The 25,570-nt window shown below is 40.6% G+C and overlaps 2 protein-coding genes across 2 annotated transcripts in view; one reads left to right on the top strand and one right to left on the bottom strand.

Annotated features, from left to right (window-relative positions):
• The window catches only part of unc13a (unc-13 homolog A (C. elegans)), a 56,654-nt gene extending 54,402 nt beyond the window's left edge, over nucleotides 1-2,252 (top strand). The window contains exon 43 of the mRNA XM_061737699.1: nucleotides 237-2,252. Coding sequence (XP_061593683.1) covers nucleotides 237-525 — 289 coding nt within the window. The 3' untranslated portion in view covers nucleotides 526-2,252. The remainder of the gene's footprint in view (nucleotides 1-236) is intronic.
• A 2,991-nt stretch (nucleotides 2,253-5,243) lies between these two features.
• si:dkey-110c1.10 (unconventional myosin-Vb) lies at nucleotides 5,244-25,187 on the bottom strand. The gene is made up of 35 exons (XM_061737698.1): nucleotides 25,065-25,187; nucleotides 24,348-24,458; nucleotides 24,077-24,245; nucleotides 22,699-22,843; nucleotides 22,462-22,618; nucleotides 21,482-21,625; nucleotides 20,502-20,583; nucleotides 20,308-20,415; nucleotides 19,576-19,688; nucleotides 19,215-19,483; nucleotides 19,044-19,125; nucleotides 17,893-18,033; nucleotides 17,681-17,812; nucleotides 17,505-17,588; nucleotides 16,672-16,791; nucleotides 16,493-16,590; nucleotides 16,328-16,414; nucleotides 15,045-15,359; nucleotides 13,656-13,812; nucleotides 13,285-13,524; nucleotides 12,982-13,191; nucleotides 12,806-12,899; nucleotides 12,487-12,635; nucleotides 12,182-12,385; nucleotides 11,965-12,059; nucleotides 10,756-10,870; nucleotides 10,358-10,463; nucleotides 10,127-10,234; nucleotides 9,611-9,762; nucleotides 8,339-8,428; nucleotides 8,044-8,176; nucleotides 7,661-7,964; nucleotides 6,196-6,370; nucleotides 6,011-6,091; nucleotides 5,244-5,925 (listed from the first exon to the last, which is right to left on the bottom strand). Exons 1-35 carry the CDS (start codon nucleotides 25,089-25,091, stop codon nucleotides 5,764-5,766), a joined length of 4,959 nt encoding a protein of 1,652 aa, XP_061593682.1. The 5' UTR covers nucleotides 25,092-25,187; the 3' UTR covers nucleotides 5,244-5,763.
• Between the last annotated feature and the right edge of the window lie 383 nt (nucleotides 25,188-25,570).

Here is a 25,570-nt window from a genome sequence, read left to right as displayed (position 1 = left end):
TTTTCAATGGCTTTTGTCCTTAATGGCCTTTTTCCCCCTTACATTACTTTTACTTTTATACTTTAATAGTTTTGAAACCAGTACTTTTATACTTTTACTTGAGTAAAAAACTTGAGTTGATACTTCCACTTCTACAGGAGTATTTTTAAACTCTAGTATCTATACTTCTACCTGAGTAATGAATGTGAATACTTTTCTACACCTCTGTCCCTGTCCTCCTCCTGCCTGCTCTGCAGCGCCCTGAGCAGCGAGGTGGGCCCCGAGTGCTACGAGCTGCAGGTGTGTGTGAAGGACTACTGCTTCGCTCGAGAAGACCGCACCGTGGGCATGGCCGTCCTGCAGCTGAAGGACATGGCGTCCAAGGGCAGCGTGGCCTGCTGGCTACCGCTGGGTAAACGCATCCACATGGATGAGACAGGCCTCACGGTCCTGCGCATCCTCTCCCAACGCAACAACGACGACGTGGCCAAGGAGTTCGTCAAGCTCAAGTCCGACCAGCGCTCTGCGGAGGAGGGCCGAAGCTAAGAGACACACCGGAAGTAAAAACGCCCCCGTCTGAAGCTCAGTCAGATGTCAACACCTACTGCCCTCCAGCTCTCCCGAGCGTCTGCAATTCACTGCCTAAACACCCGGTGTTGTAAAAGCACAGATGAGACGACAGTAACCACACATCCAGTGCTGTAAATATCTTTATTCCATCGGAGGAGACACAAGTGCAAAGCATCACACATTTTCCTAGAAAAAGCACCAGTGTCTTTATTGATGTTAGGAAGGATCTTAGAGTTTAATTGTGGAGCAGATTTCTATCTTTCCTCTCTTCATAGAGGATACAGACAAACACACACACACACAGATTGGTCAGGGTGAGAAATATCTTGTAGCCTTTACTATTTCGGCTCTCCTTCTCACATCCCTCCACCTTTCTAACCTCACCTCCCTTCCCCTGTCCCTCCTACTTCCTCTCGGCCCTTCCCCGGTTTGAGTCCATTCAGCAAAGGGACCATAAGTGCCAAAAGAGTTGTTGAATATGCCAAGTCCAGCCCCGAGCACAACGGGACCGGTTGTCCAAGTTACCCACCAACTACAAGAACAGCTGCACGGCCTCAAACATTCCAGATATCGGCTTAGGGAAACACGCTGGGAATAAAGCACTATTTAGTTAGTAGTTTGGATTTATTAATACCCAGTTTTTCATCTAGATTATATTTATATTTTATTTATATAATATATTTATGAATCCATATATATATATATATATATAATAGAGATATATATGAAATATGAAAGACGTACATAAAGATACTTGCAGAATTATCAGAAGGACGTGTGGTACTTGAAAAATTGTCCTTGTCCGTCTTTCTGTCCGTCTACCCCGTAACAGAGCACACTGCCTGACACCCTCAATGCCTTGTGTCTTGTTGACTCTTACAGTATGTTTGTGTCTGATTTCAGGATGGTCCAGAGCGATGAATCCGATGAAAACACAACTCTAAACATGTCAGATGTATATGAGCAGTACGTGAACAACTAAGTGCACCCTTTCTAAACTAGCAGGAATGGAAGCAGCAGCTAGCTGCTGTGTAGCCGATGCTCTTGATTTATTAATCATCGGCATCTGTGCAAACCTCTATAAATCCCAAAAGCTTTGGCAGGTTGGTCTTTGTTCATTCTATTCAATCCAAATCTTATAATGTTATTTGATAAAAGAACCTTCTCAATTTTTGTATCAAACTTTCAGTTCCGTTGCAGCCATTATACAGTAATAATGGTAAATGTGTACATGAAGAGTGAGGGAGGTGACCAGTGCATCATGAAAGCAGTGTGGACTGCAGCTTCAGCATTCTACGTTTGTAAACTCTTTAACAAAAGGCCTCCACTCTAATAGGGAAATGGTCTCATGGGATAACATGGAACAATTAGGTATTTAAGAGGAGGGGGATATTTGCCCTCACAGGCTTTTATCTTGTGAGAAGAATGTTAAATATTGTCCTGGACTCCACGGGTATCCATTGAAGAGAAACTAAAAGAAGCTACAGAGGAACCTCATCTCTATCAGAACATCTCGGCTCAGCTGGGCGATTTTCTGAATAACTTTAGGGCATAAGAAGATGCAGAAATCCAATCTTGAAGTAACAACCGCTTGGACTAGTTTATGGTCAAACCAGACTCAAGAAAGTTGTCAAACTTCCCAGAAATTGACCCTAAGGTTTCTGCAGGCCTCAGTTAGAAAAAGACTGAATAAGAACAGACACAGAGCATATATATATACACATATATATATATACATATATATATATATATATATATATATATATATATATATATATATATATATATATATATATATATATATATATATATATATATATATATATATATATATATAAGGCGGTACAAGACTGACAGCATCACACAGAACACGATAACTTCCAGTTTGTGCTGCTAAAGCCGATTCATCGAGATGCTGAATCATGAGGTGTACTTAGATTTTCACGCCCTGTTTCTATATTTTGACTTATTTACTTTTTAGTAAATTATGACACAGTTTGATATGTTTATAGCACATGTTGTTGTTCACCTGACGTCGCAGTTGTCTAATTGTAAGACCTGGTAAGAACCAGATAAACCTGAAAGAGGGTGTGTGTGGTTTTTTTAGTTTGTTTCTTATTATTGTTTTATATGTGTTGATAATGAGTTTGTATAAGTGTGAATGTCTTTGTGTGTGTTTGGAATGTGTTGTAATGTTGATCCGTGTTGCCTGTTGACTGCGAACGTAATAGCAGAGAAGCCATCACAAGCCGATTCAATTTGGGGGGATTTATACTATGAGTTCTCTATGCTTTTGCATGGCCAAAGCTTTTATCCTATACTCCTTTTAGTGTCCCTGTCATTTAATGGTTGTGTCATCTGTGCATTACAGGGAAGGGGAAACTGCAATCTTCTGCTCCTAAAAAAACAAATGAATCAACTACTGCATGTGAAAAAAAATATGACTTTTAAAAAAGTCTTCCAAGAAACAATTTTGCAACGTCCCTTCAAGACAAATATCACCATGGGTTACAAACCCACACCGCCTGCACCCCGAGAGAAAAACCAAACATTCCAGTGATCCTGCTCCCATGGTCCCTGATGCTGCAGCTGCAGGGGCTGCATCCCCAAATCCAGATTTAGATGCTAAAGGGCTGCAGATCCAGACTGCAACAAGTCTGGCTCTGGCGTTTTAAACAGGGCATTTAGTTTAATCAGCGTAGAGAGACAGGGATGCAGTATGAAGACTGAGAAGCGGGAGATCTTTAGCTGTAACAGTACAGTTTACCAGGGAGATCTGAAGAATTACTCTTTCAAATATCAAACATCTTAAATCACGTCAAACACAATGTCCAGACTGACTTTTTGCCATCAAGCATGTCTTTTAATAGCGCTGTCATGAGGTTTACTGAATTAAAATGTAAAAAACTGTATCTTTAAGAGGATTATATGCTTGTCAATATAAAGAATCAAGGAAATGTGGTGGACTGGCACTGAGATTTCCAGGATTTAAAAAGGGTCCAAGTGTAAAAATAACAAGGTGTTTTTTTCTACTTCAGGTCATTGCTTAGTTGCCACTAATGCCCCTTACCTCCCACCCCCATTATTTGAACTAGGTGTAAGAACTGAACTCTATGCATCTAATCTATAAAATCTTTGTGGACGAGTCATTTTTGAAGCAGTCTTATAATGTTTACATGATGGGTTATTATTCTAATTATATCAGCACAAATGTTTGTCTGATAAGATGTTAATGCTGTCTCCGTTTCAGCGGGCCACGTATCAAAGCTGCAGGGGAGCTAATCAAATGTGTTCAGAAGATGATAATCCACAACAGAGAGGGATTGTTGTAAATAGCTCAGATGGAACAAATATACATCCGACTACGTGAAATGACGTTTGCTGCTCTTTTGTAGACTTCAATTATCTGCCGAGCGACTGGGCAGGTGGTTATTGTGTATGGTTGGATGCCAAATCTGGACATGTAGCTACTACTGACAGATAACGGAAGGCCATGTACACACTGGGGATGAATAACAAGCCATATGCATTCGCTTAATAGGTCTAACCAGGAGCCAAATAAGTAATGCGCCAGTTTCTGACTGTCACACTGGCCTCGTGGACCACAAATAAAGATTAACAGAACAAAAATTGACCAGTTTCAACTAAATGTTATGTAACTCTAATGTGTACAAGGTCTTTTACTGACAAGGGGACTTCTGCACAGTCCTCTTATAGTTCTAAATAACAGGTACACAACTGTCACATAGCTGGAAACGCCAAGAAATAAATCTTTATTTATTGCTGTTGACAATGATACTTCAGTGGAGGACGTTCTTCCTCCTCCAGAGGCCCCGGTTTGTCTGTTGGGCCCATCAGGTTTCGTCCTGGAGCAGGATCGCACACGGACACTGAGGACAGAGGTAGATGAAGCACAACGAAAAGCACACAGATGCAGGCGGACGGGAAATGCATGATCCGTCCCACTCTGTCCGGCGGACACAAGCCACACGGGCAGGAACTGGCGACAACGGTGTACTTCCAAAAACAGTGCATGATAGGAACAACGAAACAAAAAGGAAAAAAAAAAAGTGTTGTGCCAGCACGTATACTTATTTGATGTTAAATGCCAACTGTTGTCTCCTTTATTTTAATATGTCATTATCATTTTCTATTTTTGAAATGTTTGTGAATATATAAATATGTATTACTGATGATGTGTAGTGGTACAAAGTACTCGCATGAACATTTTTTTATACACAAGATGTTTCTACTTTTTTTTTCTCCTTTTTTTTTTTTAAATTCTGGTTGTTCTTATTGAGGGGTACGGTCCTGAGACGGCAGTCTCGCTGTGTTTCTGCTTCCAATAAAACATGAAAAAAAGGTGCTTCATGTCTTCCTCTTATTGTCGGCTTACAGATGCGGCTGAAAGGTTTGAGTTTTAGCCCAAACTCTGCTGTATCCCCAGTAGTAATAGCCTACGTCAGTGGTTCCCAACCTTTTTTCCTTGGAGCCCCCCCCCCTACTTCTGTCTAAGACCAGCCGGGCCCCCCGACCCGTACGTACTAGCACCAAAATAGTCTTTAATTTAAAAAAAATTAACATTAATTATGTTTTTTTGATACATTTATTTTTGGTTTACTCTCTATACATATGATTTTGTTTTTCTCCAATGTCACCAATGTATAAAATACGCACAAAAGGACATACAAATATTTCTGAAAAATGTCTCTTTTAATATGAGACCAACATTTTTCCTTTAACAACCTGTCGGAGTAGATTAAATGTTGAGTAATGATATAATAATAAGGAATGAAATAATTTCCTCTGTTTGTCACCAGTGTATAAAAAACACAAAAAATATTCAAGACATTCATAAATTATTCCTAACAATGTCTTATGAATGACTCATTCGCAAATATAATTTTTACAACTGCATAATTTCAAAGCAGACAAAGTTTCGCGCCCCCCCAGAGATCTCTGGCGCCCCCCCAGGGGGGGCCCGGACCCCAGGTTGGGAACCACTGGCCTACGTTACCGCCCTCCATTAATGTTGATGTCTTTTTAATCAGTTAAGTTAAACTATCTCCTTCTCTAATAAAACTAATCCATTGATAAATTCATGCCAACAATTATTATTAACGCATGATTAAATTCACAACAGCTCCTTAAACTTATTTCAGTTCTGTTACGGTTACATGTCCTCAAGCGATTCTACATTTGCATCCAGTTTGTTTAGACTCTGCGTAGAAAGGAGATCTTGAGGGAGTCTGGGACGGCCAGCTCGTCAGCACTGACGACAGGCGGAGGCGAGGAGGGGAATGTGACGGGAAACGCTCTCCTGTGGTCCATCATGAGCTGCAGGGGCTGACTGTGAGAGCCGTCGTTGAGGAGGCCCTAAGACCAGAGAGGACAGACACCACCGTCATGAAAGCACATTGGAAACTGACAAACACGTCATCCTTACAGCTGCAGCCAGTACCTGAACAGTGCGGATGAAATTTAAAGTGACTCTTTCATCCAGATCACTGTTAGGAGTGTACAGGCTCAAAATCTTCACAATCTAAGATAAGAAATAAAAAAGACCAGAAAGTCATTAAATGCATCAAATGACATGACGGACATATGTTTTGCCAGGACAAGCCCAGAACAGACACACAGACGCACCTGCTTGCTGGAGAGGGCTGTGCAGGTCCGGACCACGGCCTCTGCATCCGCCTTGGTCTTTTTCCCCACCTGCAGCAGCTGAGCTGCCTGGATGAGAGGCTCCAGCGAGGCCACGGCGCCCCCTCCCTGCAGACCTCGGCTACGCAGCCACTCCTCCAGCAGGCTCACGTTAAAGCTGAGTGACAAGACAAAGAAGAAAATGTTGGAAAAGAAGACTGATGAAACTAAACATGTTCAGGAACAATACTCGCAGTAAATGGGAGCAGCTTACCAAGATTTAAAACATCACCCAAATAGAAGTTACAACTGTTCGTATGTTATCAATGTGAGCATATTGTGTTTTTCTATTATTGTAAAACAAAATGAGTTAATTTACTGAAGCTTTGTGGACCCATATATGCAGAGGTGTCAGGTAACGAAGTACAAATACTTCGTTACCTTACTTAAGTAGATATTTTGGTTATCTATACTTCACTGGAGTAATTATTTTTCAGACGACTTTTTACTTTTACTCTTTACATTTTCACACAATTATCTGTACTTTTTACTCCTTACATTTTAAAAACAGCCTCGTTACTCTATTTCATTTCGGCCTTTAAAAAAAACTATCCAGTTAAATTGCTCCATCCGGATAGAGTGAATTTGGTTGTGGTTGTTTCAGATGTTCTTGTCCAGTTTTGTTCTTACATCCGTTCCCTCAGATTCCTGCAACTAAACTTGGATGTACATTCCAATAAAGGTTAGGATAAATGATAACATGCCTCTGAAGTTTGACTTTTTGCACCATTACAATACTTATAGGCAACTAGTCATCATATCTCCTGCTCTCTGAAACACATGTTAATGCTCAATAGTACACATATATGGTTCTTTAATATATTTGCATTATACTAAGATGCATTCATTTTCAATGGCTTTTGTCCTTAATGGCTTTTTTCCCCCTTACATTACTTTTACTTTTATACTTTAATTAGTTTTGAAACCAGTACTTTTATACTTTTACTTGAGTAAAAAACTTGAGTTGATACTTCAACTTCTAAAGGAGTATTTTTAAACTCTAGTATCTATACTTCTACCTGAGTAATGAATGTGAATACTGAAGACACCTCTGGAAAAGAAGACTGATGAAACTAAACATGTTCAGGAACAATACTCCGGTAAATGGGAGCAGCTTAACAAGATTTAAAACATCACCCAAATAGAAATTATAACTGTTCGTGTGTTATCAATGTGAGCATATTGTGTTTTTCTATTATTGTAAAACAAAATGAGTTAATTTACTGAAGCTTTTTGGACCCATATATGCAGAGGTGTCAAGTTACGAAGTACAAATACTTTGTTACCTTACTTAAGTAGATATTTTGGTTATCTATACTTCACTGGAGAGTAATTATTTTTCAGACGACTTTTTACTTTTACTCCTTATGAAAGTTGCATAAATGCACTCATCTGCTTATGTCACTACCGTATTTGCATGCCACGACTGCAGCAGCACATGTCTTTTCTCAGCAGCACATTGTTGAAAGCACATGCACAGATGAGGTAGGTGAGCTGGTGGAAGGCCTGCTCTGTCAGACTCTGCGGCAGAGCCTGGCGGGTCATGGCGGCGTGAAGCGACCCGAGCTCCCTCAGCACGGAGGCCATCGTGGGAGCATCTCCCCCTACGGGCCGGGGGCCCGAGCCCGCTCCTGCTCCCTTCCTGGAGGCGGCCGCTTTCACCGCCGAGCCGGACAGACCCGCAATGGTCTCGCTCTCCAACAAGGCGGCGACTGAGGGAGAGGAGGAGTGGGATTACAAGATGCAGTGGAGGGAAGCGTATCATTGGCATCATGCTCTCTGCAAGAGTACCTATGATGCTGTGTAGGACTGTCCCAGTGATGGAGAGGAGCTGCTGATAAGCCTGAATGCAGAGGTCACTCAGGGCGCGGACTAAGTCGCTCAAGTCGGTGGTCAGAGGAACCAGCTCGTCTGAGCAAAGAGCCTGAAAGGGAACCAAACAAGTCCCTATTATCACTTTTCCTGGGAGAACAATCATTGGTTCTTGTGAGCACAGAGAGCAGCCTTTTTTTTTTCTTTTAAGACTCAAAAATGTTCTCAGTTGGTATTTTGAAAATGTGCATGAATAACTGGAAGTCCATGCTACCTGTTTGGGTGAGTGCTGGTTCAGCAGGTCGTGCAACAGACAGACGTTTTTCAGCCACAGGGCAGACATGTCTACATCGTTAGTATGTTTCTGAAGAAACATGAGAGAAATATTAACATTAAGAAAGAAGCATTGATCAGGGTTGGGGTAGTTACTCAAAAAAAGTAATCCATTACATATTACTAGTTACTTTTAAAAAAGTAATCCCTTACACTACTTAGTTACTGGTTGCTGAAAGTAACTAGTTACACTACTAGTTACATTACTTTTGGATTACTCCGCAATATCACCTGAGCTGCACCATAACTCGATTCCCAATGAACAACATATACAGGACTATTTCAGAAAATTAGAATATTGTGATTTTCTGTAATGCAATTACAAAAACAAAAATGTCATACATTCTGGATTCATAACAAATCAACTGAAATATTGCAAGCCTTTTATTATTTTAATATTGCTGATCATGGTTTACAGCTTAAGAAAACTCAAATATCCTATCTAAAAAAATTAGAATATTCTGGGAATCTTAATCTTAACCTGTAAACCATAATCAGCAATATTAAAATAATAAAAGGCTTGCAATATTTCAGTTGATTTGTAATGAATCCAGAATGTATGACATTTCTGTTTTTTTTTAATTGCATAACAAAAAATAAAGAACTTTATCACAATATTTTGAGACAGTCCTGTAGTTGGAACCTTATTACTGCAGTGCCCAGATCAGCACCAGAAGTCCCGTAAAATCACGTTAAAGGCTGATTTATGGTTCTGCGTTACACCAACGCAGAACTTACGGCGTAGGGTACGCGAAGACGCACACTGTACGGTGTGCGTAGCCGCGTACCCTACGCCGTAGGCTCTGCGTGGATTTAACGCGGAACCATAAATCAGCCTTAAGTCAGACAAGTGTCGCGCAACGCGTGAAGACGCATGAAAGGCAAGTTTGATTTTCTTTTCTGTTCTCCCGTTCTACATGTAGTTGAAAAGCTTAAAGTAACTAAAGTAACATATTTTTTTTGTCTTAGAGTAATTATAACGGGATTACTCAAATTACAACTGTAACGTGTTACTGCGTTACTGGCGAATGTAATCTCGTTACACCCAACACTGGCATTGATACATGTTTTTCTTATGTCTTACAACTCTGACAATCAACACACTTGCAGAAGAAGGCGATCAGTAAAGTGTTTCAAAGTCACAAAGTGTTTAGGACATTCTGCCCTCATGCATTAACCGTGTGGCTGACAGAGGTCTCCGAGTTCAGCTTACCTTCAGAGCGGCCTTCATGGCGGTGACAGCCGCGCTGCAGATGGAGCGAGCGTGGGCTTGGTCCCCGCTGCAGTCGGCCTGACGGACACACAGGAAGAGCACGCTGGCGGGCAGCCCGGGGGGCAGAGACAGCGCGCTGTCAGCGCGGATGTCTGCAGCACAGACAGGAGGTCGGCTCATGTACGTAAGCTACTGCACTGAGGAGTTAGTTACCGCAGAAGTTCATTCATACTCAGTGGTGAAGCTACAACTTCAGATAATGTTTCAATCTGTTGCAAGTGGCGAAGGGATTGCCCCATGTTACAGCTTTATGACATGTAACCAGCTGTTACTGACAGTAAAAACTGATATAAATGGGAGAACTGTCAGCCTAGAAAAAAACTATGAAACCACCAAAACATCAAACCTGATTCGTAAACGCTGAACAAAACAGACCGATGCCAAAGTGCAGGGACATTTCAGAAAACACAACGAATCTGGAAATACGGAAAACCTATGAACTCTTATAAGTCCCACCTGAGATTATAGCCTTGATGAGTCTGTTTTTATCCGTTTTCCTACATTCCAGCAGACCGGTGACTGCTGCCGGCTTCACGTGAGGTGAGCGGGAAGGTGACGGGAAACCTAGCAAGAGTTAAAGCATCAACACAAATATGAACAAATGAGGAGCAGCACGCACAGAACAAACCACATAGCCAACCCAAAGTCTCACAACTTTTCATCAAATCTCTCAAATCCAATGATCACCTTGAGTCAGGAGTCGTCTGAGTGACGTGGTGTTTCTGAGCTCCTTCAGCTCCCTCCTCAGCCTCACACACTCACACTCTCTGGCTACCAGCATCTCCTGGAGCTCCTGAGTGCAAACACATTTATATTTTATCTTCAGGCCACAACAGAAACGAGCTGGGATAACATCCTTTTTATGATAATGGGAGTGTTAAGCTCAGTATCAAACATGATGCATCATCAAACAAAACAAGGCAATTAACCACACAAAAGCTTCCCAGAAGCACTTAAATGATGACTACAGATGAAATAAAATGAAGTCCTCTCACCCCCTTCTCATGCTACTAGGGGGGCATTTTTGCGTAGTCTACATACAGCAGGAAGTGGTCCTGATTCCAGCTGTTTTAATAAACGCACACCTGTGTCTGTGCAGAAGATGATGAACAAGAGATGGCCTGACGGAGCTGGAGCCTCAGAGCTTCCAGTTCCTCCTCCGTCTGACTCTGCTGCTTCCGCAGTTGGCTCTCCAGAAACCTGACAACGGCAGAGGGACAGATAAAACACTAAACCTGTCCACGTAGATTAGAAAAGGGGGGCATGGTGATTAGGAATGGGCGATATTTTACCGTTCACGATAAACCGTCAAAAAAAGAAAGAATTTGTCATCTCACGGTAAAAACCATAAATTCCCGTTGATGACGTTTTTTGTGTAAAGCTGATTTAAGGTTCTGTGTTAAATCCACGCACAACGTACGTGAAGGAAGGAAGGAAGGAAGGAAGGAAGGAAGGAAGGAAGGAAGGAAGGAAGGAAGGAAGGAAGGAAGGAAGGAAGGAAGGAAGGAAGGAAGGAAGGAAGGAAGGAAGGAAGGAAGGAAGGAAGGAGGGAAGGAAGGAAGGAAGGAAGGAAGGAAGGAAGGAAGGAAGGAAGGAAGGAAGGAAGGAAGGAAGGAAGGAAGGAAGGAAGGAAGGAAGGAAGGAAGGAAGGAAGGAGAAAAAAGGAAGGAAGGAAGGAAGGAAGGAAGGAAGGAAGGAGAAAAAAGGAAGGAAGGAAGGAAGGAAGGAAGGAAGGAAGGAGAAAAAAGGAAGGAAGGAAGGAAGGAAGGAAGGAAGGAAGGAAGGAAGGAAGGAAGGAAGGAAGGAAGGAAGGAAGGAAGGAAGGAAGGAAGGAAGGAAGGAAGGAAGGAAGGAAGGAAGAAAACAAGGAAAGGAGGAAGGAAGGGAGAAAAGAGGAAGGGAAGAAGGAAGGAGAGAGCGGAAGGAAGGAAGGAAGAAAGAAAGAAAGAAAGAAAGAAAGAAAGAAAGAAAGAAAGAAAGAAAGAAAGAAAGAAAGAAAGAAAGAAAGAAAGAAAGAAAGAAAGAAAGAAAGAAAGAAAGAAAGAAAGAAAGAAAGAAAGAAAGAAAGAAAGAAAGAAAGAAAGAAAGAAAGAAAGAAGAAGGAAGGATAAATTCCCGTTGAGCGAGATAGATTTATAGTTACAAAGGTGGAGTTGAAATGGTATTTTTTTATCGTCATTTTTATCGTTATCGGGATAAATGCCAGAAATGATGGTGATACATGTTTTAGTCCATACCGCCCATCCCTAATGGTGATACACTTGCAGGTACAGTAAGAGTAAAGGCAGACTGACTTGTTGGCCACCCGTACTGCATCGTAAGCATGCTCCAAGTCTTCTCCGCTCATCTTCACCGCCTTGGCCACATCCATCTTCTCCATCAGCTGGTCCTGTCAACGCAAACGTGAACACAATCAGATGATGCTGCGTGTTGACATGTATTTTTATTAAAAAAAGTGCAAAAATCTGAGAAAACATAAGAGCTTTTATTCCAGCTCTCCTGTTCAGTCACCAGTGTCGTGTCGGAGCTCCTCACGGAGAGGCTCCTCTCCAGGGGGGGAGAGGTCACGCTGATCCTGCGCACCTCGTCCGGGGATGGGAGGGAAGGTTGGAAGGGCGACAACGGAGAGAAGGAGGGAGAGAAGGAGGGAGAGAAGGAAGGAGAGAGAGGCTCTAAGCTCTGGGTGGAGTCGGTCCTTCTGTGGCCCTTGGTACGCTGTATTAAGAGGAAGAGAAGGACGTGAGCACCACAAGCTGGCTTTTGAGAGCACAGCAGTGTTTTTACTCAGCAGGGTTTCTGCATCTGCAGGTTTGAACCTCGGTGAGCAGACTCATCTCCCTCAGGTTGTCATATCTCTGCTCCAGTCGGCTGAATTCCCTCAGGAGACCCTGATACTTTTCCTTCTCATCGTCCAGCTCTGCCCGAAGAGCCGTGCTCGCCTTAAACACAGCCTGCTGCACACACTCTGCATGCACACACACACACACACACACACACACACACACACACACACACACACACACACACACACACACACACACACACACACACACACACACAGGAGAAAGAAAGTGGTACAAAATGCAACAGAGAAGCAAAGGAAGAAGTCAGGTTGTTGGTGGAGTCAAGGCCCACCTTCCTGAGTTTCTTCTTGCTCATGCAGGCGAGCAGAAAGATCTTCTTTCTCACAGGTAACATTGTCCTTCTCTTTTTGTAATTCTCGCAACTCCTAAAAACAATAAGAATAGATGTAATCATTTTGGAAGATAGGGAATTATTCTGATGTTCGAGTGAGTTAAAGTTAAACTTACTTGTGTGAGTTGAAGTATCTCCTGAGCAGCTTTCTCCTCAGCTCTCCTCCTTTCCTCCACCTCCTTCTCGCTGATAACTGGAGGAGGAGGAGGCTTCTCCAGTTTCTGGCTCTCTAGCTTCTGTACGATCGATCTCAGAGCTACCAGCTCCGCACCGGCAGCATCCCGTTCTGCATTGAGGGTCTCTCTCAAGGCGGCACTCTCCCTTGCCTGAGGGAGAGCAAAAAACAGCTCCATCGTGCAAATGCTACATGAAAGCAAACACTCCTGATCTGAGAAATGTTAGTATTTGTTACATCACACCTCCTGGTCCGCTCTCAGCTGCAGCTGTATCAGTTTGACTTCCATGCCCTTGTTGAGCTCTCTGTACTTCTCCACTGAGCGTGCCTCGGTCTTCAGTTTCAACAGCTCTCTCCTGGCGGCCCTGCGGCGCACGCAGCACTGCATGAACACCACGGCTGCACGCACCCGCCTGTACGCCCGCCTCGCCAGCCACCCACGCGCTCTCGCCTGAAGCAACACGGCAGCCTGCTCAACCACCAGCTGGGGGCGAGAAGAAGGTTTGAACTCCAAATCAATCCAAATCGTGTGTATTTAACTTTTAAAACCGAATATTTGCAGTTTGTTCTCAAACAGGTGTGTGCAGGTTGAAAGAGCTGGCGTTGAACTGCGACCTGTCTGTATGTGCGGCGTGCCAGCGTGCCCCTGGTGAAGGCCTGGATGGTGAGAGTGGCCTGTCGGATGGTGAGGAACATCTGTCTGACGACCACCATCCGGTACGTCTTCTGGATCACCAACACCGCCTTCGTGTAGCGTCGAGTCTGAGCCAGTCTGCAGCCGCACGGCAAAGAAATCACAAATCTTTTCCTCAAGTTTACATTCACATTGATTTGAAAAAAGAGAAAGCAACTATGACTTAAAAGGAACAGAGATTTTTTTAAAACCAAGATGCAGGACAAAATTGATGGAACGTTGTGTTTCTGTGAAAGGAATCAATTTATGGAACAATCTGAATAAAGAAAAACAAAGAATCCAAATCAAACATTACATTCAAAAGAACAATTAAAGCCTGTATGTTAAGGAAATATAATGAAAAATGTTAGTTGAGTTTGATTGACATACCCCTAGGCAGCGGTCATTTTAATGTTATTTTAATTTTATTTAATTTTAGTTTTTTTTATTCACTTAGTTGTTGTTTTTTTATTATTATTATTTTTAATTAATGTTATTTGTGAAAGGGGCAGATCAGATAAGATTCTTCTTCTTTCTGCTCCCTTTTCATTCACAAGTTAGGAACATTTGTATTTGTATTTGTATTGAATTGTTTTGTTTTTTGAATAAAATAAAAAATAAAAAAAAATAAAAAAACATCACTTTCTGCTGGATAATGATAAAAGGTCCCGGAAATCTAAAAGTGGCACTATTTTCCAGTTCTCACACAATATTGTGTAGCATCTTATACACCTTGGCTCAGGTGAGATAGAGCCAAAGATGAGTCAGGCTTAATTCACTTTATTAAAAAATAAAAAAAGATCTTTAATACCTAAATCACAATTTGAATATGAACCTTGGAAAGGACACATTATCAAAATGTTTTCCTTTCAAACGGTGAAACAAAATGTGAAGCTACGTGAAACATAAATATGACCTAAAATATTGTTGTTTTTTTTATCAAGAACGAACTTAAACAAGCACAAAAAACCCTTGGTCATTTATTCAAAAAACCTAATCTCAAGCCGACAAAAGTATGTGAACTTTTTTTCTTGATGCAATCTGTGTAACTTCCCTTTTCAGTAACAGTTAATTGGTTCAGCACCTCGTGGACCGATGTCCTGCTATTTGGAGTTAATGAGAATAATTCATATTTAATGGTTGTATCGATGGCCGCCCAGATGCCTCCAACCGGCCCCGACCATGACTCACAAATGGAGCCCCTTTTTTTACGCTGGAACCCAGGTGCTTCCACCTTAAGAAGCTTTTATCTAAATGTTTATGAAAGTGGTTCTCACTTTCATAAACCATCTTTTTCTTCAGAAACATGAAGAGATTTCTAAAGTCCTCACCGCCGGGCCAGAGTTCCTCTGCTGTATCTCTGTATGGTGACGGCCGCCCAGCAGATCCTGGAGTATCTGATCCGTGCCAGCCACCCTTTGACCTGGCTCTGGATGATCACGGCGGCCACGCGCAGCCTGTCGGCTCTCAGCCTCTCCAGAACCGCCACTTGACCGGCCCGGAAGAACACTTTGGTTTTTCCAAAGCAGTACTGGTCCGGGTCTGGGATGAGCTGCGGTAGGGCTCGTCTGCAGAGGTCCTGGGTCTGCTCCTGAGGCCCTCCAAGCAGAACGCGATACCTGCTGAAGAACTCCTCATATGTCCACCTGGGGACGCAGTTTCAGCACATGTATCTCAGTGGGGTGCAGTCTGGTACCGTATTTTCTGGACTATAAGCCGCACCTGAATATAAGCCGCATCCGCTCTATTTTTTAAAAAAATAATAAAAAAAAGATATACAAGCCGCATCCACTCTATTAAAAAAAAAAGATATGCAAGCCGCCGATATTTATGTTGCTAGATTAGATATTTACTACATGTACAGAACGATTTTGAACTGTAAATTTGTCTTTTAACACGGCAGCAACTTTGCTGATTAAAACGGGACAGAACCAAGAGAAAATAACCGGTATTTATTAATCTATTTATCCGTTTGAAATCTGCTTCTACCTACTTCTATCTGCTAAAGAAGAACTAGCGTATTCTTCTTTTTTTTTTTTTTTTTACTCTATTTAAAGGAATAATCACAAAATAGTATACAGGAACAGTATACAAATAAATTACAGAACATGTGCCAGGCGTGATGTTTGTTATTCAAGAAGATTAAACATATAACACAAGTCTACGGTTTTAATAGCCTTTTCATTTGTTGATTTTAGGATTAATTTTAATTAGGTTCCATTTCTTTCTGGAAAACAAAAAAGCAAGCGGTTTTCTTTGAAAATTTACTTTTATGAATATGAAATTTGGCAAGAATTCCAAACAGATTTATCAAAAAGTAACATTTTCCTTCTTTCTTAGGGAAACAATGGAAACCAAAAACAAAATTTTCCCAATGTAAATTAAAATCTATAGCAAAAGAGAGTAGCGTATTCTTCTTTGCATTTATTTTGTATTAGTTTTGATTCTAATTCCGGTTAGAGTGCCCCCTAGCGGTGGAAGAAAAATCCACAGAATAGCTGCACCTTTGTATAAGCTGCATGGTTGAAAACCTATGAAAAAAGTAGCGGCTTATAGTCCAGAAAATACGGTTTTAGCTCAAGTATCTTTAGGCTTTCACAGCACTGCTCAGTACCTGGACGGGTAACCTGCTGCACTGATCCGAATGGTCTCCAGCACCCCACAGGCTCTCAGCTGCTGCACTGTCCTTTTAGGGTCAAACCTAACCATGAGAGGATATTATATATTCTTACATTTACATGGTAACTGAACTGAGAAGTCAAGCCAGATGAGGACTCACATGAAAGGTTCTTTTAGGTCATTGGGTTTGATACAGCGGACGTAGTGAGGTGTAGTGCTGTTGAGAGTGTCCATTAACATCTGAAGGGACTGACGAAACTGGCAGACACCAAGACAAACCCATCAGGAAACTTGATGACACAACAAAAGATTTCAAAAGGGAATTAACAAATGTGTCACCTGGAAGCCGACGGTCAGCTTATGTTCTCTGGCGGCTCTTTTCCCAGAACGGACGCTTCCATTGGTCACAGATTGGGAAGAGGTTTCCCGCTGCTGGAACAGCTCGGCCACCAGCTCAGACTAACGCACAAACATGCACGAAGACTGATGTTTCAGCAACATACTGGTTTCTTATAGATCAGGGGTCGGCAACCCGCGGCTCTAGAGCCGCATGCGGCTCTTTAGCGCCACCCTAGTGGCTCCTGGAGCTTTTTCAAAAAAGTTTGACCTTTTTTTTCCTTTTTTTCTTCTTTCTTTCTTCTCTTTTTTTCTTTTTTTTTTCTTCCTTTTTCCTTTCCTTTTTAATCTCGACATTTCGACTTTTTTCTCGACATTTCAAATTTTCTCGAGATTGTACTTCAAAATTAATCTCGACATTTAGACTTTTTTCTCAACATTTCGATTTTTTTTCTTGACATTTCGACTTTTTTCTCGACATTTAGACTTTTTTCTCAAGATTGTACTTCAACATTAATCTTGACATTTCGACTTTTTTCTCTAAATTTTTACTTTTTTCTCGACATTTCGACTTTTTTCTCGACATTTCGACTTTTTTCTCGAAGTGCATAATGAAAATAAAAAAATCTTCCCCCAGTTATAACTAATATAGATTCATGCAGCATGTGTTGCCTTCATTCTAAGGCTTATACAAGACTTTTCATTTTTTGCAGCTAAAGACATATTTGTTTTTTGTGTTTTTGGTCCAATATGGCTCTTTCAACATTTTGGGTTGCCGGCCCCTGTTATAGATCATACATCGCTGTGGCAGATATTATAGTGGTATTCATCTCTACCTGACTGGCTTTGAGAATGTTAATGAGCTCTTCAAAGACCGTGTCTCGGTTCTTGTCCAAAAAGCTTTCACATTCATACTGCACCTGATTTAAGGGAGAACAAATGAATTAGGTTGACCTCAAATGAGTGTGAGCAAATCAGAGGGCCCGAACAGACGAGGCAGGAAGTTACTTACTGTGTCAGCAAAGTGTAAAACGATAAAGGCGCTGTTGGACATCCGAGGTTTCCGGAAGTGAGGATGGGCCTTGCTGTTCAAGTGTTGATCATACAGCTTGCGCACCCAGCTTTCATCTGAACCTTTAGGCATCTGGATCATGCAAAACATGCAGAGGCTGAAGGGACACGGACGAGGAAGTGATGAAAAGTGAGGATGGAAGAGAGACTGACCCTGCACTCCTCATCTAACAGATCAAACATGCCCAGTTGCCCCTCGATGAGGTTGATACACTGTTGGTTGTCACTGAATTCAATCCTGCTCCAGGCCAGCTCCTCACGCATGTACTCTTCCTGCTCCAAGTGGAACACATGCTGCAAACAAAACACATATTTTAGATATTACCAAATAACGAAGTACAAAAATATCACCAAGAGAGTCTATGCTATGTACGTTGTTAGTATTTTAGGATGATAAATGCATATTTTTTTCCTAAATGTTGTAATGTCCCTCATCCTCCCTCTCTGTTGTGCTTCAGCTCTCTGCAGAGCACGCACAGACTTAATAACCAGTAAGTAAAGAAGTGGCAATGACTGGCACTAATATTTAGAGGCTCCTCCTGGCTTTGATTGGTTGTTTTCCTACAGACGTGGTGGATTCTTGGAAAACCAGAAAGAAAATAGACTCTATACATCACAAATTATACTCACAATCTAAACAATTTACACAGAAATAAGAAACTATCATGCAACAACCAGGACCAGAAGATGGCAAAAGTGGTGTATTATTACTATTATACAACTATTATATTATTACGGTAATTTCATTTTATCTTAATTTTATTTAATTTTAGTTTTTTTATTCACTTAGTTGTTGTTTTTTATTATTAGTATTTTTAATTTATGTTATTTTTGAAGTTATTTCTTGGAAAAAGGGGCAGATCAGATAAGATTCTTCTTCTTTCTGCTCCCTTTTCATTCACAATTTAAGAACATTTGTATTTGTATTTGTATTGAATTATTTTATTTTTTTTTTGAATAAAATAAAGAATAAAAATGAAATGAAATGAAATATTACGGGCACCTTGGGCAAAGTTTCAATTTCCTAATGACATATAAAAGTTATTTGCACAATAACATTAATATGAGTAGATGGTGGGGTGTATGGAGCTGTTTGCAGCATGAAAATACACATGTGATAGATTCATTTTCTCAAACTTACTCAGTATTTTAATGATTCTGATATTTTAGGTGTAAAAAAAGTAAAAAATAAATAAAATAAAAGGATTAACCTGTAGAGACGCGGACCACACAAAAGAACACTGACTATGAAGTGATCCAAACACACAAAAACACAACACGAACAACAAAGTCACACGACTCACCCTGTTAAACTGTTGCTGAAGTTTTTCATTGGCATAATTTATGCAGAACTGCTCAAAACTGTTCCTCTCAAAGGTCTCGAATCTGCTCCGTAAGAGAGAGACTTGAACATCTACTTTGAGGACACAGAAGAGGAGACTGACCATGCACGGCTCCGGAGCTCATCCACTCACCCGTAGATATCCAAGACTCCTATGAAGGTTTTGGCCTGTTCCCTCTGAGTGCGCAGGGCGGAGTTGAGCCTCTGGACCGTCCATGTGAACAGCTGACCGTAGATGTGTTTAGCCAGCGCGTCTCTGGCTTCCAGAGCCTGCTGCCCAGGCACAGGCTTGACCAGCATCTCCCCTCCTACCGCAAGTCTGCGATGACACAGCCAGTGAGCCATCTGTGATCCTTCAACGCCTAACAGCTTGGAGAAGATTGCTAAAGACCGGTCATCTGCCTGAAAAAAATAAAATAAAAGTAAACAGTACTACTGCACATTGATTTACAGGAACTGGGGAGGGTTTGGAGAAGAAAAAGCTGAGTCTTTACCTCAATGTAACTCCGATCAGAGCTTCTCCCGCTGGCCTGAATGTTGACGTTTCCTAAGTGGAGCACTGCTGACAGGATCCTGAACAGCTCCATTTGCTGGTCGGACTGCACACCTGCAAGTGCAGCATAAACGTTTCTGTTTTATCTTAAGACTTCTTTATTTTTTTTTTATTAACATACAGTACAAACAGCGACAAAAGACGACATCAGTTACAATTATATGTATCTAGGTGTGTGTGTGTGTGTGTGTGTAAATAATATGATGAAAGTAGATAAATCAATTAAGATTAATTAAGATAATTAATTCGAGAATGAATAAATAAACAAATAAATAATTATCATATAGATTGATGTAGCATGATATAATATAAATGTATGTAATACTATAGGATGAATAGCATAATAATATAGTAATATCCTAATATAAAATAATTATTTTTATAATATTATAACATATAACAAAATGATATCACCATACTATAATATATAACAATATAAAATATTATAGTTTAACATCCCATGAGATTTCATAACTTAATATAATAATACACTATGAAACAATATATCATGATAATGCCAAGAATAATTATTAGAATTAGAATTGGTAATTTATATATTGCAATGAGGGGTGAGGTCAGACCGGGCGTCAGGGAAGCGAGCAGGAAGCCCCACCAGACTCCAGTTGCCTTTATCTTAAGACTTCTGTGCTGTGTGAATGCAGACATGGTTTACCAAGAATGGTGAAAGCGTTGCGAGTGCGCTCCAGGTCCGCCGAATCGTCAGTGCCGGGTATCTGCATCTGTCCCCCCTGGTTGGTGTAGCGGAAACGCTCAGGTGCATCTGGAGCCCATCAGACACATCACACTCACATGGAGCTTGGAGATAATGTGATAACGTGAATGAGTGTGACCGTGACTGACTCTCACCCAGTTTGAGGGATCTCATTTCAGGCAGGTCTTTGGAGGCGCACAGCTGATAGAAGATGTGGTAGTTTCTCTCTGCTGACGCCTTGAGCAAACAAATACAAGCATTCACAAACATTTCAATCATACGACGGAGTATTAGGGCCAAACTAAGACAAAAAAAAGGAAATTACGAGAATAAAGTCATAAAAATATGAGAATAAAGTCGTAATATTTTGAGAATAAATTCGTAATATTTTGAGAATAAAGTCGTAATATTACAAGAATAAAGTCGTAATATTAAATATATTATAAATATATAAATATAACTTCATAAGATGCTCGATATTCCTCATTTTAACACAGGACTGCTCTTCCTGTTAGAGTTCTCATAAATTATATTCTCATAATATTACGACTTTATTCTCATAAATTACGACTTTATTCTCATAATATTACGACTTTATTCTCTCAATATTATGACTTTATTTTCGTAATTTTACGACTTTATTCTCATAATATTACGACTTTATTCTCATAATATTATGACTTTATTCTCATAAATTGCGACTTTATTCTCGTAATGTTACGACTTTATTCTCGTAATATTACGACTTTATTCTCATAAATTACGACTTTATTCTCATAATATTACAACTTTATTCTATTACGACTTTATTCTTGCAACATTGTGACTTTATTTTCGTAATTTTACGACTTTATTCTCATAATATTACGACTTTATTCTCGTAATGTTACGACTTTATTCTCGTAATATTACGACTTATTCTCATAAATTACTACTTTATTCTCGTAATTTTACGACTTTATTCTATTATGACTTTATTCTCATAATATTATGACTTTATTCTCGTAATTTCCAATTATTTTTTGTTTTTGTTTGGCCTTAATACTCCGTCGTACAATCACCAACCATACATTCAAATGTATTACTAATTAAATAGTTACAGCATGTTTGTTCGGCGGGAGCAGAGACAGATTACCTGGAAGACGACCCGTGACTTCTCCAGCAGATATGTCCTCATGTTTGCACTGATGATTCCCCCCTTCCCGCCAAAGCCGATCTCAATGTACTTCCCAAAACGACTGCTGTTGTCATTGCGAGTGGTTTTAGCATTCCCGATAGACTGCAGACAAAGTAGGGAATGGTCCTTATTTCTTTTCTTTAAAAAAAAGGATTTGAATTAAAAAAAAAAAAAAAAGGATTTGAAAGGAAAAGCACTTGTTCGTTACCTCCAGTACTCAAGTTGTAAATAAAAATCAGGGGGGATGGTGGATTTTATCATATGGGGACAGATAATTTGTGTTGATTACAAATAATATAATATATTACAAATAATAGCAGTGACCAAAACACGTGCAGAAATACTGCAGGAATGACATAGCAGCAGTTAAATGCAGCCTTCTGTAAGCTTTAAATATCCACTGGGCTTACATCAAATACATCAAAACACAACAATAAAAAACACTTTTCTGAACTTATCAATATGACTCTGTCCTTCACAGGATAAGTAAAATGGATCACTGCAAAAACTCACAATCTTAACAAGAATATTTGTCTTATTTCTAGTTAAAATGTCTCATTTTAGTAAAAACAAATCTCATTACACTTAAAACAAGACTCATCACTGGAAAAAACAACAATTTTCACCTGTTTCAAGTAGATTTTTTTGCTTGTAATGAGAAGATAAATCTTGTCCCACTGGCAGATTTTTCTACTTATTTCAAGTGAAAATTTACTTGAAACAGGTGAAAATTGTCAAATAAGTTATTTTTCTGGTGTTATTTTTCTGGTGATGACTCTAAATGTTGAAATAGCAGTAAAACCACATTCATTGATGAAATGACATAAGGGATGGAAAGGGGGGATGACAGTTTTACAGGGGGGGATGATTTGGACCATTTTTATTTCAGGGGGGGATGCCATCCCTCCTCATCCCCCCTCAACTCCAGTACTGGTTACCTCCATGATGGGGTTGGAGGCCAGGACTCTCTCCTCGACACTGGTCTGCTGCGATGCTCCTCCAACCACAGCAAAGTATCGCATGGTGAACTTGGCTGAGACAGTTTTTCCTGAGCCGGACTCCCCGCTGATGATGATGGACTGGTTCCTCTCCTCCCTGCCCACAAACAGTGTGAATATCGAGTCCAGTCTATGGAACAGGTCGCCATGACGTGACGTTGACCCCCGAGGGCTCACCTGGTCATGGTGCGGTAGGCTTCTTCTGCCACAGAAAAGATGTGAGGCTCCATGTCGGTCATGTCCTGGCCGCTGTAGGCATCGATCACCTCCTCGCCGTATATGGGAAGCTGGTCATAGGGGTTGATGGCTACCAGCACAATGCCTAAAGAAAGTCATCTCGCCATTAGAAGAGGGTAGTTGGGTTTCTGTAACACAAAGCTGTTGCAGCAGTTTCAAAAAAGGCACATCCCACCAAAGAGGTGAGTGGAGCCAAGCTGCTCCACTCTACTCCAACCAGGTGTGCCTGTCGATCTGAGGTCTGCTCAAACTCTCAGCTCCTTTAAATCAGGGCTAAAAACTAGGGTTCCCAGTAATACTGATACTTTTTAAATTTTACTAAACAAAAACAAATGTGTTTAAGATATAGACAGTTTACAAAAATTCCTGAAAAATATTAAATATAGCTAACTTGAATTTAAGTTTGTGCCTTGTGGACAATGCAATCATATTCCTATTATTTATATTGCACTTGTTAACACTCAGTTCTCAAAATAAACACAATTTTGTTGTTTAAGCTCATTCATGTGTCAATTCAATGATTCAGTCATATACCAAAATGCATTTAAATTGAAAAATGTTGCTTCTCGTGTCAAATATTGATATGGGATTAATTGCGATTAATTAATTACAAAGCCTCTAATTAATTAGATGCATTTTTTTAATCGAGTCCCACCAATACTAAAAAACATTACTGTTTACTGAAGCGTAGTCTTAAATTAAATACTTACCTGCTGTACTCTACTGCCCTTACTTTTTAACAACTTGTGCTTTTTATTATTTTACTTCTTTTCTTATCATTTTATTTGTTATTTATTGTTTAATTGTGTCTTGCTGCCTTTAACGTTGATGTAAAGCACTTTGAATTACCTTGTGTGGAACTTGCCTTGCCACAAATATGTGAAAGCATGACTGACTAGGAAGCTTTTGTACACTAACTCTGTGGTATTTTAGCCTGATATGTAGATAGGTAAGTGGGTTTATGCGTTAAAATAAAATAAAAATGGATATTCCACATAGCACACTTTATAAATGTGCATTTACTTAGCAGGTAGCACACAAGCTCAGATTATGTTTTATGATAGGTGGCAGGAAGTGAGCCGTCTCCCTGTCTGAACCTTTGACCGTCAGGTTTATAGGCAACATTACGAGCCCTATAATCACACAATCAGAAGTGCACAGTAGCTGCCTGATTCTGGCTTTTTTTTGCTGGCACATTTCTGAGGAATCTTTTCCGATTCTGCTTGGATAGTAACCCCCCCCATCCTCATCATGGTCATCATGGTCATCATGGTCTCTGTGGGGTCTGTCCCAAGAGAGAGCTGAGCATACCACTCACCACAGTATGTGTAAATGCTGCTGTAGTCCAGAAATCGAACCCGCAGATTGTGCAGGACAGCAGGCTCGTGGAGAAAGCTGAGAGCCGTCAGGTCATTCTCGCCCTCCAGGATGTCAGGGTTCCCCAGCGGTGGGAGGTCAGATGGAGAGTCCACGGGGAAATGGGCCGTCTATCAGTGGGAGAAGAGGTTAGAGGTGTCTGACATGGCAAACACCTTTATAATTAGTGGAAAAAATCCTATTATTTTGTGAGCAAGTGCAGCATGTCTCACGTCGCCATTGGAGAGCTGTAGCAGCAGTCGTTTTTCTCCAGGTGTGTAGTCCTGGAGGAGCTGGGCTGAAACCCAGACTGCATCTGGATCAGGAACCCACACAGTTTCCCCCTGGCACAGGAGCAGACTGTTACACGTGTGCAGTGGTTAAGTTATGTGAAAGTAAGTAAGCTGGAGATGGAGAAAAATCTGAAATCTAGGAAGGGAAAAAAAAATCTTTTTAATCCAGTTTATTTCTGTCTAGCTGTCACACTTCCTGGCCTCGCCCACTCAAGATATTTGTCAGCCATCAGCACAAAAGGCCCTTAAACGGTGTTAATTTTTAACACTGGTCATCCTCCTTCTAGACTATCCAGCATGGATGAGCCATTAGTCCCCACCAAGATCACACTTTTAATGTTTTTATCCTCTAAAAGATATTCAGCAGCTACATTTATCATTCATTTCAATACTGAAAAGATTTGAAAAAGAAGGAAAACGAGTTTTTGCTCTCCGTTTCCATCCAGTATTGGATCTATCAGAAACAGCATTTTGGAACCTGAAAAAAAAAATATGGCAATTAATTTACCAGGAGCTTTGCCGATGGCAAACATGTACTCAAACATGCTCAGTGGTCACTAGCACTGATGCATTCTAATCATTTAAAATAATAAAATAATTTTACTCAAATGATAGATCTATAGAGTTAATGAGAGAAGCCCCAAATATCAGTCTTACCTTTGTGTATAACTCCAGAGTTGCCATGTTTTGATACTTCAGTGAATCTCAGAAGAAGTCATTTAAAGTCTCTGGCTGGATAACATCTGTTCGCTCCCGACAGGACAAACAGCTGGCATCCCGTTTCTCTTCTGTCTAAGTGACAGGATTTTGAACTTTGTCCACAGTTGCACAATGAAGTGTTCAGGTTAACAGTTAATCTGTGGAGGATGAAGCAGCAGCTCCACGGAGACGGGAGTGCATCGTGACACAACGCAGATTGGAGTACATCCACTTTTATTCGCATATACCATATTTTCTGGACTATAAACCGCTACTTTTTTCATAGGTTTTGAACCGTGCGGCTTATACAAAGGTGCGGCTTTTCTGTGGATTTTTCTTCCACCGCTAGGGAGAGCGCTAACCGGAATTAGAATAAAAACTAAGACAAAATAAATGCAAAGAAGAATACGCTACTTCTTCTTTAGCAGATAGAAGTAGAAGCAGATTTCAAACAGATATAGATG

Source organism: Cololabis saira, chromosome 13 (genome assembly GCF_033807715.1).
Source record: "Cololabis saira isolate AMF1-May2022 chromosome 13, fColSai1.1, whole genome shotgun sequence".
NCBI classification, from domain to species: domain Eukaryota; kingdom Metazoa; phylum Chordata; class Actinopteri; order Beloniformes; family Belonidae; genus Cololabis; species Cololabis saira.
This window is presented reverse-complemented; position numbering and strand designations above follow the sequence as displayed.